Source organism: Hyperoodon ampullatus, assembly GCF_949752795.1.
Source record: "Hyperoodon ampullatus genome assembly, chromosome: 9".
In the NCBI taxonomy this organism is placed as follows: domain Eukaryota; kingdom Metazoa; phylum Chordata; class Mammalia; order Artiodactyla; family Ziphiidae; genus Hyperoodon; species Hyperoodon ampullatus.
In genome coordinates, this window is record NC_136922.1 from 80811909 (window position 1) to 80831191 (window position 19283).

The window sequence follows — 19283 nt, forward strand, 5'->3', positions numbered from 1 at the left end:
CTGCCACCTGTCAGTACAGGGCACGAGGGCATCTCTTCTGTTACTAACTCTTTCCTGCTGGGGGGAGGATGGGAGCTCTGCCATGGAAACCAGCATATAGAGAGGCTGTACTAGGTACCCAGGATGGGATGCCGTTCCAAAAAGCAAAGCTGCCGTTAAGGATTTTTATCTCATTGATCATACCTTAATGGATAGGATGAAATGAAAACTCTGAAAAGCCTGAGTTACATGCAGCTTTTAATATTATAAAAATTCTAATAAAACAGATAATTATGACAATAATATTTCTATCACACCATTCACGGTAATCAAGGATAAGACAGGGATATATAGATAAAACCAATCTATAATCCAAAGATCTCACTTTAGTCATCAGTTCTAGCCCTCCTCTCCCAAATCCTTAAATCACTGAACAATGTCTCCCATTTTTGCTTTTCAGAGGTGCAAATAAATAATATATTATTTGGAATTCCTTGGGCAGAAAAATCAACAAGAGCCAAGTGCTTAAAGTCAACAAATCAGGACCAGAATAATCAAATCAAGAGATAGAGATGATCCCTAGATATTCTTTTTAATGCAGATAAGGAATAAAACTTGTTCACATTACTTAAGCTGTTAGCTTCCAACTAGCACGTGAATAGTTTTATAGACAGGTGAAAGGATACTTCCCTTTTTTTTTTATTGGCGTATAGTTTGGGGTAGGGTTGCTTTACAGTGTCATACTAGTTTCTGCTGTACAAGGAAGTGAAACAGCTATATGTATATATATATATATCCCTTCCCTCTTGGACCTCCCTCCCACCCCCCTACCTTTACACCTAATCTGCCACAAAAACAGCAGTGGAGAAGAGACTTTCATTAATAAATGATTTCTAGCGTGGGTATAACACCTTATTTGTGATTTACTTTTCGTATATTTCTATAATTTCATGACTTCTATAATCATCAATTTCTGTAATTCATGAATTCTTTCAAAGTAACACAAATTGAACTGAAATAAATTGAGATAAACTTAGAATGAAAGAAAGTATATGTTTGTGAATATTAAATGTTAAACTCATAGGTATGAGGGATATGACAGACAGAAGTACAAATAAGTCAGGGGGATAATAAAAGACAACTGTAAAGTCTGAAAAACAGATAACTGTACTTATCTGAAATAAGGAGGGGAAAAAAAGAGGTGGGAAAAATGGATACTACCAAAAAGATGATAACTTTAACGCTAACTCAGCATAGGATGACAGTGGTAGGCTTCAGAAAGCCTTTGGAGAGGAAAAGCAGGATATATAAGAATTTGAATGTAGCAAGAAAAAGTGAGAAACTGATGAAATGCAACAGACCCAGGTGATACCACTCTCATGAGGAATGGGACCATCTGCCTAGCCTAGTTCAACACTAAAATACACAGCCATTGAGAATGCAAATAGTACTTACAAAGTAATGTTCAAACATACCCTTTCAAGTAATGAAAGTGTAGCTTTCAGTGCACCTTCAGGTCGTCCAAAGGGAAAACAGTATCTGAAAAAAAAAAAAAGGGGGAACAAAAAAGTCAAACATTTAATATCCAAGACTGCTAAATAATTTCCTCTTCTATAACTTGGTGTTATTGGAGAACATTTCTAAAAAGTGGTTAAAAGGGAATTGACCCATGCAGGAAATTTTTAAATGCTGAAATTTACCTAGTCCCATGATTCAAATGTCTTAAACAGTAAAGGTATAAACTGTGATGAAAAAGGTTCTCAAGTTTCGATGATACATGTACAAAAATACAGTAATCAAAAAGGAATCTCTAGGGCTTCCCTGGTGGCACAGTGGTTGGGAGTCCGCCTGCCAGTGCAGGGGACACGGGTTCGTGCCCTGGTCCGGGAGGATTCCGCATGCACGGGGCGGCTGGGCCCGTGAGCCATGGCCGCTGAGCCTGTGCGTCCGGAGCCTGTGCTCCGCAACGGGAGAGGCCACAACAGTGAGAGGCCCACGTACCGCAAAAAAAAAAAAAAAAAAAAAAGGAATCTCTAGGGTCCTATAAGTAAAGAGAAACTTAAAATGCATTTCCTACTAATTTCTTGTTTAAGGTGTTGTTATTCAAGCTCTATGATAAAATGAAACGACTCCCCCCATTTCCTCCTATACTTATGTGCGATTTAAGATGGAAACACACACTGCATACATAACTTCTAGGAGAAACAAGGTTCCAGCTCCCCCCTGTCCTTACATTTGCCTGTCTCTGCTGGTGTCCAACTCTCCAACCTCCCCATCCCCCCACATAAACCTTCTGCAGCTCTATTGCCCGCAGTCACTTATCCGAAGTATTTCTAGTCCCATGTATTCCTAGTACACACCAACAACTGGAGGGCAGGTATTCTGAAATCAGGGTCAGAGCTGGGAGGATGAGAAGGCCCCTCAAAAGTTAGCTGCCACATGGTGGTGACAGGTTTACTGCTCTTTACAAGAGGGTCCCTCTTCAGGTCACTTTCCACTTAGAGAGTACAGAATGTCAGGGCCACTTCATCCTGCAGGTGCGCCTCGCTTGTTCAACCAGGTTCAGCAAAGCCTCCCTGACCGCTGTCTCAGCCCCAAGATCAAGCGCTACACAGGCAGCTGGGCTGTCGTGGACTGCCATTTTGCTCTTAGACATCTTTAAACTAATAACTTGAAAAGTTTACTTATTTCCACGTCTTTTGCCATTATCCAAGGACTAAGTAGACGTATTTTCTAAGACATAATTACAAAGAAATTCTTTTTTTCCGCACTGTACTTTTGATGAGGTTTCCCTCAAAAGCACATATAGTTTAAGCTCACGTTCTTTTACAGGACCAAATTATAAAGAGAAACTTTACTGGACCTAATTTTAAAGAGAAAGAGAAAGATTGATTCCTCACAAAGCAGTCGTTGAATCTATATTCGGATTAGCTTTTAGTTTTGTGAAACTTCCATTCACGTCAGATAAATGCAAATAAGTGTCATATAAATCTAGCCACTCACATTTTTCTTCAGAGTACTGTTTATCATTCCATTTACTGTTAAAATTTTCCTTCACTTAATCTTGCCTCTATGCATCCTCCCCCCCTACTACCTCCCCTGCCCATACATAAAAAAAATGACCAATTTATTTTGATAAGAGTTTTTCCTGCACAGTGGTGCTTTTTAGAGCATTAGCAAATTAGTGAAGTAGCTTTAGTCATTTTGTATACCATAAACCTTAATCCACGTTTAAATAAAACACAAATTGGGTTCTTGTAGTCTCCTCCTCCTGCTTAAATCTTTTCAGTGTTTCTGCATAATCCATCCATTGTCTTTCCTATTGTTTATTTCCATTAACCTATGGGTGACACATTTTATGAATGGAATGTTACTGATCCCCAGATTACATTTAGCATTTCAGGGCTCTGAGGTCCCACTGGGTATGCTCTGAATTAGCATTAGTTGCCCGTGATGTGTAAATAATTCAACACATTTACAGAGTACAAGTAATCCTGAATCAATAAAATACAGAAAATAACTACACAGAAGCTTAATTAATCTTCACAAAACAAGTTTTAAAAGAAGGGAATCATTTTTTTCTGCCTTTCAGGATAAATATTTTGGGTTTTTACCACTTTGATAGCTCTGTAATAGCTAAGCAAAGTGAAAAACACTCAATTAACAAATAAAATTCAACCAAGTTTAATACCTAATCTGAATAAATCAAAGTCACGCTGATTTTCACTTTAGTCAATTAATTACACAGATAAATGAGCCTGCATAGACCTGTCCAATGATTAAACTGGTTTTCTTTGAATTTTAAATTAAAATTTTAAATACAGTATCTGTTTTTATCAAAGTTATATATGCACATAGCCAAAAGGGAACTTTTCCTAAGGGGATTTTTATGAAAAACGTAAATCCTTTATGTCAGTTTCACCCCCATTTCCCAAGTAATTTCTCGAGAAAAAAATGTTTTTAACTTTTAGCTGATTCTTTTGGTATTTAAATGTCATATCCCTAACCTACATGATAATATTTCAAATTCTTGATTTTCCAGTTTTAGATATTATCCTACTAACTTCCCACTACGGAAGAGAAGTTCTTAGCTTTTTTTAAAAAATAGATTTAGAGGTGTAAGTGGCATACAATGAACTACACATATTTAAAGTATAAAATTTGATAAGTTTTGACATATGTATACACCTGTGAAACCAACACTACAATCAAGGCAATATACATATTCATGCCCCTCAAATGATTCCTCCCGACTCCTGGGGCCCACGCAACTACTGATTTACTGTCATTTAGATTAGTTTGTGTTTTCTATAATTTCATGTAAGAGGAATCATACAGTATTGAACTTTTTTGGGTCTGATTTCTCTCAGCATAGCTGTTTTGATATTCTTTCATGCTATTGCAATGTATCAACAATTCATTCCTTTTCATTTCTCAGAAGTATTCTAATACATTTTTTTATCCATTCCTTGTTGACGGTCATCTGACTTGTCTTCATATTTGGGCTATTATGAATAATACTGGTATAAATATTCATATTAAAGTCTTTGTGTGGATGTATGCTTCCATTTCTCTTGGGGAAATACCTAAGAGTGGAATAGTTGGGTCATACATTAGGTGTTTACATTTTTAAAAACTGCAAACTATTTTACAAAATGAGTTGTACCATTTTATATTCCTATCTATCACTGTGGGTTTAGTTTATGTTTCCCTAAAGAGTAATGATGTTGAGCATCTTTTCATATGCCTTTTCACCATCATATATCTTTAGTGAAATATCTGTCAAAACAACTTTTTTATTGGGCTGTTTTATTTCTTATTGTTTTAAGAGTTATTTATAGGGAGTTCCCTGGTGGCCTATCGGTTAGGATTCTGGGCTTTAACTGCTGCGGCCCAGGTTCAATCCCTGGTCGGGGACCTGAGATCCTGCAAGTTATGCAGCGTGGCCAATAAATAAATAAATAATTTTATATATTCTAGATATAAGTCTTCTGTGGGATATGTGTTGTGAAAATATTTTCTCCCATTCTGAGATTCCCTTATAATGTCTTTGGAAGATCAACAGTTCTTAATGTTGATGAAGTTGGAAGTAATATTTTTCCATTTATGAATCACGATTTTGGTGTTTTATTTAAGCATCTGTGCTTAGTCCAAGGACACAGAGATTTTCTGATTTCTATGTCTATCCATCTTGAGTTAAATTTTGGATCAGGTGTGAGGTATGGATCCAGGTTTTTATGTTACATTTGGATATCCAATAGTTCCAGCACCACTTGTTGAAAAAAGTATACTTTGCAAATTACCTGTACATTTGCTGAAAATCAATTAACCATACGCATGTGAATCTATTACTGGACTCTCTATACTACACTACCTTGATTATTGATTTTTGAGTAGATAGTCTTGCCTTGTTTTTGACTGTAGGTGGAAAACATTCAGTCTTTCCTACTTTTTTACTATTAAGTATGATGTTAGTTGTAGGTTTTCCATGATGACCTTAACAGGTTAAACATATGACATGTGGTAATAATTATTTTGATACTATTGTTTACTAATTCTATCTTCCCTGTCATTTTCACTTTTGCTTGTTTTTTTTCTCTTCATTGGCCGTATTTTACTATTTCTTTGTATGCCTAGAAATTTTTGACTGGATGCTAGACATTGTTATTTTACCTTCTTGGAGGCTGAACACTTTTGTATTTCTTTAAATATTCTTGAATTTTGTTCTGGAATGCAGTTAAATTCTTGAAAATAGTTTGACTCATATGAATCTTGGTTTTAAGCCTCATTAGGAGAGACCATGACAGTGTTTATTCTAGGGCTAATTTTTTTCCACTACTGAGGCAAAACCTTCTGTATTTTACCTGATGCTCATGAATTAGGTTTCCACTATATATACTGAAAACTGGACTTACTCTTAGCCCTGTGTAAAGAAACCCCTGTAATCCTTTCACATAGTTCTTTGCCCAACTTTGAATAGTTTCCTCACATCCATGCACAGATCAATACTTAGTTGAAGACTCCAGGAGGACCCTCAGCAAATATTACTTGTAGGTCTCTTTGCTCTCTCCTTTAGAACTTTGAGTTGAAAACTCTGCCTGCCTTACCCTCCACCGACTCTCAGCTCTGTCTCAAGTCAGGATGTCTATGGGGATCCACCCAGATTCCTCCTCCCTGGACCATGATCTAGAAACACTGTGCTGTCAGTAAGCTGGGGCAATTAAAGGGCTTATCCATTGTTTTCCATCTCTCTGGAATTACTGTTAATTGTCTTATGTTTAATATCTTGAAAAGCATTTTTTCCCACATATTTTGTCTTTAAAAAATTGTTTCAGGTGGGAGGGTAAATATCATCCCATTACTCCATCTTGGACATAAGTTGCTTTTTTTTTTAAGACCACTTTCCACCACCCTAGACATAATTTCTGTTCCTCCTACCCTTAATGCAGTTACATCACTTTTGTGTGTTAGACTGAAATTCAGTATCTATGTTAATTACATAAATGTCCTAGATAACTGAAATGTATCCAATATGATTACTTTCTAGTGTCACTATTTTGTTTATAATACTTTGCTATATTTGTCTTTGTTTTAATTTCTTCTTTTTATTATGTACTTAATCTAATACAATTCCAAGCTCTAACACAACTAATACAATTCCAAACTCTACTCCAAGTGGGTGAAACTTCTCTCAATATGTTAAAATATCTCAGTGTTTTGTCAGTTTGATCTACTTGAAGAATTTTCTGACCTGCTCTGGTCAGAACTATTTTCTCTCTAGGCTCAGTTGCCACTTTGGGGTCTCTATTAGCTACCACTATGAAGATTCCCTCCTCTCTCATGTTGATTTCCTGTTGCAGGGATCTTAACTCTCCCTCTTTGTTTTCTCCTTTGTCTTGGTAAATTGCATTCCCCAGGAAGGGAATATGGGAAGCACATATTTTGATGTCCAGTATGCCTGAAAATATCATTATTCTACCATTACCCTTAATGGAGACGTTTACTAGTGTAGAATTCTAGGTTGGAAATAATCTTTCCTCAAAATTGTGAAGCCACTGATGCATTGTTTTCTGGATATCAGTACTGCTCCTCACATCAAAATGAAAGCTGCAGAAGAAAAGGATCTTTTTAAAAATTTTGTTCACTGCCCAACACATAGTAGGCACTCAGTAAATTACTGTAGAATAAATCAGTGTTGAGAAGCCATTCTGATTCTTGATTCTTTGTATTTCAGCATCCTCCCTTTTATCTCCAAGACTGTGAAAATTCATAAAAATGCACTCTAATGAGTATCTATTTTAATCCCTTGTGCTTGGTACTCAATGGGCTCTCTTAATCTGAACACTTATGTCTTTTAATTCTGGAAAACTGTTTTGAATAACTTTATTGATAATTTCCTATCTTCAACCTTAACTGTTTCTGGAATTCCTATTATTTACGATGATGAAACTCCTAAGCAGATCCTTCATTTTTCCTATCTTTGTAGAGGCGCCCCTTAGTATCTGTGGGAAATTGGTTCCAGGACCCCCATGGATCCTAAAATCCGCCAATACTCAAGTCCCTTATATAAAATGGGGTAGTACAGTTGGCCCTGTATATCTGCAGATTCAACCAATCCAAATCGATCTGGCCAGGGATGTGAAACCCAAGGATAAGAAAGGCCAACTGAACTCCTATTTTCCTATCCCTCCCACCCTCCACCCTGTACTTTCTGGAAGATTTCATTAACTTAATCTCTCAATAGTATGTACGTATTTGTGTCATTTGCATCAATTTCTAAGAGTTCTAATTTTTTTTCCCTAAGATTTTTTCTTTTTCTTTTTTTTAAGCAACATCTTGTTTTTGTTTTATGGATGCTCTATTTTCTCAAATCTCCAAGCATATTAACAATAGATTCCCACCACCCCCTCCACCATTTCCTTCTTCCCACATAATCTTTCTTTTTTCCCCAAGTTGCTTTTTGGTATTACTTATTTGGGCTCTGTCTCCCACAGTAAATACTTTCCTCAAATATCTGATGCCTTACTTTGGCTGTCAGATCATTTTCAAAATTGCGTTATTAAAAAATTGAACGGAAGCTATATGCACCTAGGTGGGTACGTGCAGACTGTGGTCTTTGCTGAAGGGCAATAGAGCTGGGCTGTTTCGGTGGGAGTCTTTCTTTTCCACGGCTTTAGGTCTTTTCTCTTGGGCTAGTCAGAGTCCCGGGGGAAGGTACTTAAAATATGTATGGGAAGTGTAAGCCTGCCTGCCTGCCTACCAGCATTTTGGGTGTCAAGTGTGTGAGTTGGAAGGAGAAGGCTGTGATTCTCAGATTTCAGAATAACCATTTATCTAATCCCCATGTTTCTATGTAATCCCGAACTCCAACTGTGCCTGATGTTTCCTCCCCTCCTCTACCTCAGCTCAGGTACCCTCTAATTTTACCCTCCCCAGGGAACAAACCAGCAGTGCTCTTCCAGGGAAGGGGAGGGGCAGCGGCCTGGCTGATGAGGTAGAAAGGAGATCTGGGGATCTAAGTGTGTCTTAAGCAGATTTACAACAAATCATCCCTTACTCTTAATTTCCAGGAGGGCTTACAACTGGCAATTCCAAACGTTTTGGGGATTGTATGACATAAATCAGATTGCTTCTCTGTATTCCCCATTGCCCGTTTATGATCCAGTTTTTCCTGGGTGGCTAAATTAGATACCATCCGTCCATCTGACTTCCACATTTTTAACTTATTTTTTCCATTTTTTTCCCTCTTACTCTTGCTGTCCTTGTGGGTTTATGTCTTCTGAAAAATACTGTTCTGTTGTTTTGGTTAGGTTCTGTGAGGAAACTGAGCCAGACATGCATTTAATCTGTTGTCTTTAACCAGAAGTTCCTCATTTATATTTAATTTAGTTTGCCTTATTATTTTACCTGTATCTTTGAAATCCATTTCTGAAATACAGTTGGGCCTGAATAAATAAACTTCTATACAAGAGTTATTAATAGTACTCTGGTTACTTCTTTAGTGTGAGTTGATAAGTAATTTACGTTCTTTCTAAATTTTAATGTAAGTGGCTAAGGAAGATCATTTGGCAGAATCCTTAGGAAGATCTTCATGGACAATTTAAACGTTTTTCTAAATTTGCCTATATGGATACCTAAAATTCCCTCTGTTTTACTTTAATCCCATTTCCTCTTATCCAGTTTTCTATGGACTCAGGAAAAATAAAACTGGTAAAATTTATACAAACTCTACAAATATCAAAAGGGATTATAAAAGTCAGCCTAAAATGTCTAGACCAGTTTAGTTTAGTTCTTTATAGTACATCAAAGAAATAAAAACGAAAAAGAATTCTAGCGTACATCTTTACAGACATTATTAAGAGAAACAGAGAAACAAAACCGTAAGAGAGAGAATACTAATACAATAAATGATGTGGACAACTGTCATTCCCTGCCTCTACTGTGTAGCTGTAAGCACTGTGGGGGACAGGACCCACTGGTGGGCTGGCTCTCACCAAGCTAACTCGATCATGGCGGTCCCATGGCTTGTCAGTGACTGAGGACCTAGTACGTGGGCTTCCTCTGCCCCCTGGGTTTGGTTCAGGACTGGGCCTATGACCTATCTAGGGCAAATGAGATATGAGGGCTGGTCTGCTAGGATCTTCTAAGGAAACTTCATCTTAAGAGAGAATCACAGAAAGAGACAGCCTCTACTACCTTCCCTTTCAACTCCAGCATGTATGGACGTGAGGCCAAGGAATTCTGTGGTCTTGTTACCCATCTGGGGATAAAGCCATCCCATGAAGGAGAACAGCCGTGTGAGAATTACAAAGAAATGGAGCTACGGCTACTAAATTCAGCCTGTCTTAAAGTCCACCCCATCTGAGACCTGCATGTAAGTGAACATATCCATTTATTTGTTTAAACCAGTTTGAGGTAGGATTTGTTACTTGCACATGAAAGCACTACTACAAATAACCATAGAGACTTATATTTACTGATGTATATAGTCAACTGAATGATCAGCTCTGTCTCAATAATGTCAAAAACAGGAAAATTATATATTGACTTTCATTAAATGACAAACACAATAAATATAAGGGTCTCTACACAACCTAAAAGACAATACTCTTAACAGCAAATGCAGAAACATCCTCTGCAAATGTGTTTCCTAATTTGAATTTATTGGCCTTTTGGGAAGAACAGTTCTCTGATGTTAGACTGTTCCATGCATAGCATTTCTAAATCCAGCACTAAATGACTGCCCTTATGCCCAGTTATCATGACAAAGAAAATCCTCCCTCATTCACTTACCTTCGGGTAGTGGTACCAGCCCCAGATGAAAACACCAATGCAGAGAAACAGATGGATAGTATATCCTATGATAATTTTTTCCTTCAGTATCATTTTAAAATAAGAGTCTAAGCTTTTCATATTACAAATAAGGAAACTGAGGCCCAGAGCGGCCATACTCTATTCACATGGTTAAACAACAGTGTTTTCAAACTGTTGAGGGGGAATATTAACTGAATTTATTTTTCAGTAAGTTCACATGAAATGACATACCTGCAACATGACAGATATGCTATAAGATGCAATACACTGACATGGCAACATTTTATAGGATCTAATGATGAGACTGATAGAAAAAGGTATATTTCTGTTTTTAACCATTAGGTTCTATTAAGCTAACTATAATCAGGGGCAAACAATATTATCAAGATATTTATCCTTCACCCTGCAAATGCTTCTTAGTATCAGTACTTAATTTTTTTGGCAAAGAAACTGTGCTAGACGCACTGTGGTCCTTGTTCTCACAGAATGTAAATAAAAGGATAACCAAGGACTATATGATAGGTGACCAGGGCATAGTACAGATGATGAATGCTAAAAAGACTTCAGCTTTTCCACTCTCTGCTGGAATAAATGAAAGTCTCCCCTGTGAAGGTGGGGCTTGAGTCTCCTTGCCTGGCTATGCAGTGAGAGGGAGGAAAAGCCCCCAGAGCTGGGGGAAGAGGCTATGCAAGGCTGAGAACTGCACAGGGCTAGCAAGAGGGCCCCTTTCCCTTGCAAGGGGCGGGGCCTACTGAATGAGTAGTGCAAACTGAAGGCAGGCTGAGAAGCAGAACGCAGACCTAGGAACATGGATCATACGTTGCAGGCAATGGAGGAGAAGCTACTGATTGTGCTTGAGCAGTAGCAGAAAGACATAATAAACATTTGTAGGGGATTAGAGGGTTGAGTGAATTAAAGAAACAAACACTTGTACTCATGGAGTATATACCTGAAATGGCTTATCTGATTCTCTAAAAGGGAAGACAGTCGTTCCTTTATCTCCTCAAACTTCTCTTTTTCTTCCATTGAAATAGTTCCGATTCCATCAGGCCTGGAAAAAAAGAGTCAGTAATTTATTGTGATAGAACATTTACCTTTTTTTAAAAGTATTTATTTATTTATTATTTATTTTGGCTGCACTGGGTCTTATTTGTGGCACATGGGATCTTCGTTGTGGTGTGCAGGATCTTTAGTTGAGGCATGCATGTGGGATCTAGTTCCCCTACTGGGGATTGAACCCGGGCGCCCTGCACTGGGAGCGTGGAGTCTTACCCACTGGACCAACAGGGAAGTCCCTTGAACATTTACTTTTATATATTTTATATCTTTCTATTTCCCTGAAAAATCCAAATAATTAAGGAAAATGCATATTGGTTCACAGTATACATACTACTTGTGTCTACACTGGAAATTTATTGGAGATATTTATAGCCATTTGCTTCATATTTTGACCTGGAATGAATGGAACAGAATTATTCTCTTTTAGACAGCCTTCAAGGTAAAGGATTACAATAAATATTTTTCAGATCTACAGGAAACAATGACTAGTCCTTGAGAATGGCAGTGAAAAGTGTTTTATAGTGATACCAAACATATGATCAATTAAATATCCTGAATGGAATTATTATAAAAAATATACAGAATGTAAGCTAAAATGTCTTAACTCCTTCTCTTCCAAATAAAAATTAAGCTAATGTGAAACTGGAGATTTAATTTTAATTGTTGTAAGGAACAGACATTTTGGATTCATGCAGTGGTTTACTGCTCTATTTTTTTGTTTAAATATAAATGAAACATGAATACTTGAATAAAAACATATAGAGAAGAAAGATCACCTATGTTTCAAGATTTTTGTGCTTAACCAAATATGCCTATGAAATAAAGTATCAACTTTATAAATAAAGTAGTACCTTTAAAAGTAGCAACAGGGACTTCCCTGGTGGTGCAGTGGTTAAGAATCCTCCTGCCAATGCAGGGGACACGGGTTCGATCCCTGGTCCGGGATGATCCTACATGCCACAGAGCAACTAAGCCCGTGCACCACAACTACTGAGCCTGTGCTCAAGAGCCTGCAAGCCGCAACTACTGAAGCCCACGTGCTCTACGGCCAATAAGCCACAACTACTGAGCCCACATGCTGCAATTACTGAAGCCTGTGTGCCTAGAGCCCGTGCTCCGCAACAAGAGAAGCCATCGCAAGGAGAAGCCCGCGCACCGCGACAAAGAAGAGTCTCTGCTCGCCACAACTAGAGAAAGTCTGTGTGCAGCAACGAAGACCCAATGCAAGCAAAAAAAAAAAAAAAGTAGCAACAAAGATTGAAAAGAAGTCTTCTTTTACTAAGATTAGGATTGAAACCATAAGATATATCTAATAGGGATTCAGAATTTATTCTATATCAATTTAAGTATCTGGTAGTATAGCAGTCATCTAAAATTTTGAATATATGAATTTCACTGTCTGTTAAAACAGAGAAAAAGATACATTAATTTTACATTTACTTTAAATATTTATATATTTCAACAAAATGAATCTTTTGCATTTCTTAACACCAATCATATCTTCTCAAATTAACTTATTTTTCTAAAGATTGTTTTAATTTCCAAAGATTTATCATTTGAACTTACTAATTTTTAATGTTTATGTATAAAATAGGTACAAGTGAGGATTATGAAAAAAATTGGTATTTAAAATAACTTTCCTAACAAGATTTTTATTTGCTGTTCCCACTGTTGTTTACCTAGACATCTATACGTGTGTGTGTGTGTGTGTGTGTGTGTGTGTGTGCATTTTTGATGCTTGTAAACTAGTCAGTTAGGATAAAAGCAATTAATTCTAAAGTTATACCTGAATCATACTGGCTTAAAGACCTTTTATTCATATCAAAGCATCATTTCTCCCAGCAAAAAAAAAGCATCATTTAAATCTGAGAAGTTTTTTTCTAAAACAGAGTAAATAATTTATTTCAGAAACTTGCATCCTGCTTGAATTTATGCTTTGAAAATATTACTTACAATTACATTTCATTCTGATCAATCAGAATGCAGTCTGAATGTTAACTGCAGAAAAACTAAGGGCAAAATATTTGGTCTTTCAAAATTTTTAGGAAGGAAAAAAGAAAGTCTGATTTTAAATTCTAGAGCAATGAACTATGAACTAAGCCTAATGTTTTAGAATAATTTAACAATGGATTTTTTTTCACATATTACTTCAGAGTCAATTCCTACCAAGCATATAATAGCACAAAACCCAGACTGTAACCTAAGCATAACTATTGCCAATGATCACAGAAGTTGAATTGGATAGTTCTATATAAATCATTAATTTGTGAATTTGGGCAGACAAAAACTATAACTACATTATGCTATTCCAAAGACAGCAAAACATCCCATACCACAAAGTTGCAAGTGGTCAATTCACTAAATACACCTATGCAAACTTGATGAAAAAGAGCAAAGAACTTCTCTTTATTGTTCTGATGACTGACATGGTCCTTTGGCCTTGTGCTCTGACAGATGCCACACAATTATATTTGAGTGAATTTTACTGTTTGTTTCAACTGTCAAAGGAGATTGTAATCCACAGTGACAGAGTACATTGGTGGGTCATATGAAACTTCGCTGGGGCACATCGCCTACCTGACTGAATGAGGCCAGGGGTTCAGTCGATGAAGAGCGAGAAAAGTCAGTCGGGGGGAGTGTCACTCGTGTCACTTTCACTGAGATAAAGACTGTCATACACAGTGAAGGGCTGTCACTTCACTGAGCTTATTACTAAATTACGTATACATCTGACAGGTTAAATACATTTTATATTTTGGACTTGCCCTTATTCACATATCCTTATTTTAATGTGTATACCAGACTATATTAGGTATATGAAGTGGCCTTCTGTATCTAAATTATTGAGGTTAAATGGCAACTTTGCTGCAGTCAAGTCTAAAAGTAACAGCTCCTTCTAAAATTATTCTTCCTAGTAAATGCAAATACTTCTGTGTCATTAATATCTTCTTGTCATGGTTGCTATTAAAACAAACACAGCAATTACCAATGTGCCTCGTACTGTTCTGTTTTATATGTATAACAACATAGGATGCCCACAGCAATCCTTTCTCTAGTCCCCAAGAGAGGAGGCTGTTGAGCCTCAGGGAGGTTAGGTGACTTCCCCAAGGTCACACAGCTTGTAAGGACAGAAGCCTGGACTTGAATCTAGGTCTCCTGCATTCCAAATCCGAGGCTCTCAGTGCCCATGCCTTATTGTCTTTCCTCTGTGTTTTAACAGAAAATCAAGAACAATACAAAAAATCCCTAATAAAAAATGGAAGCTATACTTGAGAAGCAACAATGGTGGAACTATTTTAAATACACTTCCTCACATCACACATTTTCTATGTTACTTGTATAAGGCAGAGAGCTTAAATACCAATACAGTTTAAAATACCTACCACTGAATCAGTGATTCAGTTAAAAAAGACCTTAACAAAGGAAATCCTAAAATTTGCTCTTTCGTGCATTACGACATAGGTACTTGCAGAATCCTTGAGAGATATTTAAGCCAGTTACATTTGATGAACATTTGCCTAGTAGACTCAGGGTAATAGAGATTCAAAGTATAATAGTTTTATAAGCTCAGTTTATAAATTAATTTGTCAGCTATATGTTCAAAACATATTCAGAACTTGACCACCCTTGACCACTTCTGCTGCTCCCCTGGTTCTGGTCATCATCAGCTCTTCCCTGAGTATGGCTGTAGCCTCCTTGGTCTCTCTCTCTCCTCCAGTCTTTTCTTTGTCAGGTGGGTCAGAAAAGGCTCTTGCTGTGATTTATGTCATAGAGTGTTCTGCCTATGTTTTTCTCTAAGAGTTTGATAGTGTCTGGCCTTACATTTAGGTCTTTAATCCATTTTGAGTTTATTTTTGTGTATGGTGTTAGGGAGTGTTCTAATTTCATACTTTTACATGTACCTCTCCAGTTTTCCCAGCACCACTTATTGAAGAGGTTGTCTTTTCTCCATTGTATATTCTTGCCTCCTTTATCAAAGATAAGGTGATGATATGTGTGTGGGTTTATCTCTGGGCTTTCTATCCTGTTCCACTGATTTATATTTTTGTTTTTGTGCCAGTACCATACTGTCTTGATTAATGTAGCTTTGTAGTCTGAAGTCAGGGAGCAGACATACTGCCTGGAACAGAGCGCTTGGGAAGTCTGTGGGTTGAATAAGTACACCAGGAGTTAACATATAGAAAAGTCCTGTAAATTGATGAGATTTCCTTTACCTTCCCGCCTCATACTCCCTCCCTCCCCAACTCCTCAGGTAGGTTTGCCTGTCCTGGCAGTTTGGTGGTTTGTGGTAAAAGATATTTTGCAAGCAATGAGGGGGCAAATGACAAAGTTCATGGTGCTTTTGAGTTTCTTATAGGCTTCTTTTCACCTGCCCTCTCTGATGAAGAATGTATGACATCTTAGCTTCCTCCAGAGAGAGTGAGAAGGGGAGAGACACCCTAGAGGGTGGTATTTCTGAATTGTCAATTCTGCCTACAGCACAGCAGGTAAAAGTCACTTTGCACTTCGTGTATTTCCCACCAATATCCATTTGTGAACAGAATAAAAAAAAAAAAAGAGGAAGACACAGGACACAAGAAAATAGGAAATGGTGGAAGATGAGGGAGAAAACAATAATCTCTCATTTTTGTTCTCAAATCTATAACACCTCCTATGGTTTCAAACAAAATGATGTATCATTTGGATGGTCATATAATATATAATCAGTGTCCTTTTACTTGCCCTGAAATGTTCAAATATCCAGAAGAAGAAATTAATTCTACCCCTATACATTCACTGAAATAGAAGAAACAGATTTTCTAGGAGAAAATATCTCGGAAATGAAATTTAAAAATCATATTCTCTTTTTCCAAACCCTCCTCCCTCCTGATCCTTTCCATATTTGAATTTCCAACTGTATTCTATTTTCTTTGGAGGTTTTAGATACTTCTACAAAAAAAAAAAAAAAAAAAAGGCAGGAATCTGACACTATGAAGATACGTGATCTTGTGACTTAGTTTTTGTGGTGAAGTAATGATGGACAGACAGGTCAAGGTTAGGTATCAAGGTGTCTCATAACTGTCCTCTCCTGGAACCAACTAAAATCAATACTGCACAAAATTCTAGAACTCAAGAAAAATAAAATATCAAGAGGATTTTAAAAATAAAGAGAATTAAGGTTGATAGTGTTCTCTGATATAAGTATCATCTCTGCCTAATACCTAATATTATTTTTAAAAATAACTTTTTAAAAAAATTAAAGAAGTATATACACATCATAATTTGGGAGGAGAATTCAGAAAAATACAAAGACAAAAGTTTTCTTAAATGCCCCAATCAGAAATAACTGGTAATACCATTTTGTAAATATAATCCAGCCTTCTTTCTATAAATCTATACATATATTGCACATTCTAATATATAATTTGATTCTTTTAATGAAGTATAAACATTTTCTCACATCATTTAAATATTCTAATATATGCTTTTTAATGTAAGAATGATATTTCATTATATAAATGTACCATGTATTTTTTTTTTTTCGTTACGCGGGCCTCTCGCTGTTGTGGCCTCTCCCGTTGCGGAGCACAGGCTCCGGACGCGCAGGCTCAGCGGCCACGGCTCACGGGCCCAGCCGCTCTGCGGCATGTGGGATCTTCCCCGACCGGGGCATGAACCCATGTCCCCTGCATCGGCAGGCGGACTCTCAACCACTGCGCCACCAGGGAAGGCCGGAGGATCTCCTTTGAGATGTCCAAATGTTTTTCTCAAAATGCACGTTTTAACATGTGATTTCTGCTCCTATTATAGTAGACTGATGTGATATTTCAAAAGTCCCTCTTCACTACAAAACTCCTAAACACTGAATAAATGATAGCAAATACAGTTAAATGTTATGTTGTACTTATAAGAAAGTAAAAAATTCTCCCAAGAGCAGGAAAATAAAAATGAACTAGGAGCTGAAATCAAAGTAGGGGTGAATGTGAACACCAGGGCTGCCTTAAGGGCAAATGTCGATTCCAAGGAGGTTCTGTAGCTGTGTTGTTCAAGGGAATGCACCACAGGCTCAGAGACCTAATCTGCATGGGCAGCTAAACTTGAGATGCCTGCAAAAAATCGGACACTTGATTGGGCTATACTATCAGTGAAAGGATGGGCTAGAAAATCAATATCCTTGCAAAGGAGAACAAACAAGGAAATCTGTCTGTTTGTACAACATCTATAGACTGAGTGAAAAGAGTCTTTCTTGAGAATATGCACCACTTGCCTGACCTCATTAAACTGGGTACCACCTGTGCAATCGAGGAATCTCCAAGATGGAAAATAAAACAGCTCCAGTAGCACCTCCTATCACCAAGTAAAAGCAAGAGCAAATCCTTTTGGGAAGCAAGCATTCTCAACCCTGGCCTTGTAGAATTTCCACAGATTAATCCAAGTATACGTGCTTACTACAAAAACTGCTAGCAGAATAAGCAAACGGTTGACCATGACAAAAACGTCAGCAGAAACAATGGACTTATATAAACACCTAGAAATTTTAGTTATTGCAATGATCAGAATACAAAATAACTAATTATAAAAGGTCTAAGGAAACAAAAAAGGAAATAAAAGCCAAGAAAGGAATGAGAGCTACTCAGAAATTACCAAATGGATTTAAAAAAGAACCTAAGAGAATTTCTAGAATTAAAAAAATTAATAATTGAAATTAACAATTCAATGAGTAGGTTAAAAAGCAGGTGTCATAGCTGAAGAGAGAAATGTGGAAGTAGAGCAAGGGCCAGCAAATGATAGTCTACCACCTGTCTTTGTGAATCAAATTGTATTAGAACACAAGCCACACTCATTCATTTACATACTGCCCATTTGGCTGCTTTTGCTCTACAGTAAGAGTCAAGTAGTTGTGACATACCATATAGCCCACAAAGTCCAAAATATTTATTATGTTTACTATCTAGCCCTTTACAGAAAAAGTCTGCTGAGTCCTGAAGTAGAAGACAGAACTAAAAATATTATATAGAATGCAGCTGGAGAACTAAGTAGATAGAATATATATTAGAGACATTAAGAGATATAGAAAATAAAATGCCTAATATATGGGTAATTGGAGTTTAAGAGAGAGCAAGATTGGAGGAGAGACAATATTTAAAGAGATTACAATATTCCAGAACTGATGACAAACATGGATCTTCATATCCCAATCAAGGTAAATTCAAAGAAATTTGCACTTACCCAATATCAGCGCACATGAATCAGAAAGCCACAAAATTCCCAAACAGAATTATTTAAAAAGAAATCCACATGTAGACATATTACTGAACAGTGAACCCACAAAACACAAAAGAACAAAATAATCCTAAAACTATTAAATCAAATCTCCCTCAAAAGAATGGCAATGAAGCCTTCTTAACCCAGGAAGTCAGAAGAGTTCTTCAAAGTTCAGAGAGAAAATAACTGTCAGCGTAGAATGTATAACAAGCAAATTTTTCTTTCAAAAATGTGAATGAAACAAAGAAATTCCAAAATTCATTATCTATAGGTATTCCATTTATGGAATTCCAAAGAATATACTTTAGGAAAAAAGTAATTTCTAAATTGAAGCAAGTATTGAGTATAAAATAATAAAAAATAATGTCTAATGTGTAAGATTAGAAAACAAATAAGGATACAGTTAAAATACCAGATAACATAAGCATGTAAGCCAGGAAGGGGGTGACTGGAGGGAAATGTTCTAAGGTCTCTGCACTTTTCAGAAGGAGGGGAAAATCTGCTGATTAGCATAAGATTTAAAATTTTAGTCACATACATGGTAAAATCTCAAAGGTGAAAAATGTAAATGAGGAGAAAAAAAAGAAAATAAACTGGGTGAAACAAAAAGGAGGCAAGAAAGAAACAAAAAGCTTAGAGACATGAGCCACAAAGAGTCCAAAATAAAATGGTAGAAATGAATTTAC

The 19283-nt window shown here is 36.8% G+C and overlaps 1 protein-coding gene across 20 annotated transcripts in view; it reads right to left on the reverse strand.

The window, feature by feature from the left end:
- The window catches only part of CADPS2 (calcium dependent secretion activator 2), a gene marked incomplete at its 3' end in the record, with an annotated part of 487123 nt that overhangs the window by 117067 nt on the left and 350773 nt on the right, over positions 1-19283 (reverse strand). For all 20 annotated transcript variants that reach the window (XM_079711385.1, XM_079711377.1, XM_079711381.1 and 17 more), the window contains 2 exons: positions 11243-11344; positions 1455-1518 (listed from right to left, as the gene is read on the reverse strand). In XM_079711385.1, the coding sequence (XP_079567511.1) occupies positions 1455-1518; positions 11243-11344 (166 nt within the window). The remainder of the gene's footprint in view (positions 1-1454; positions 1519-11242; positions 11345-19283) is intronic.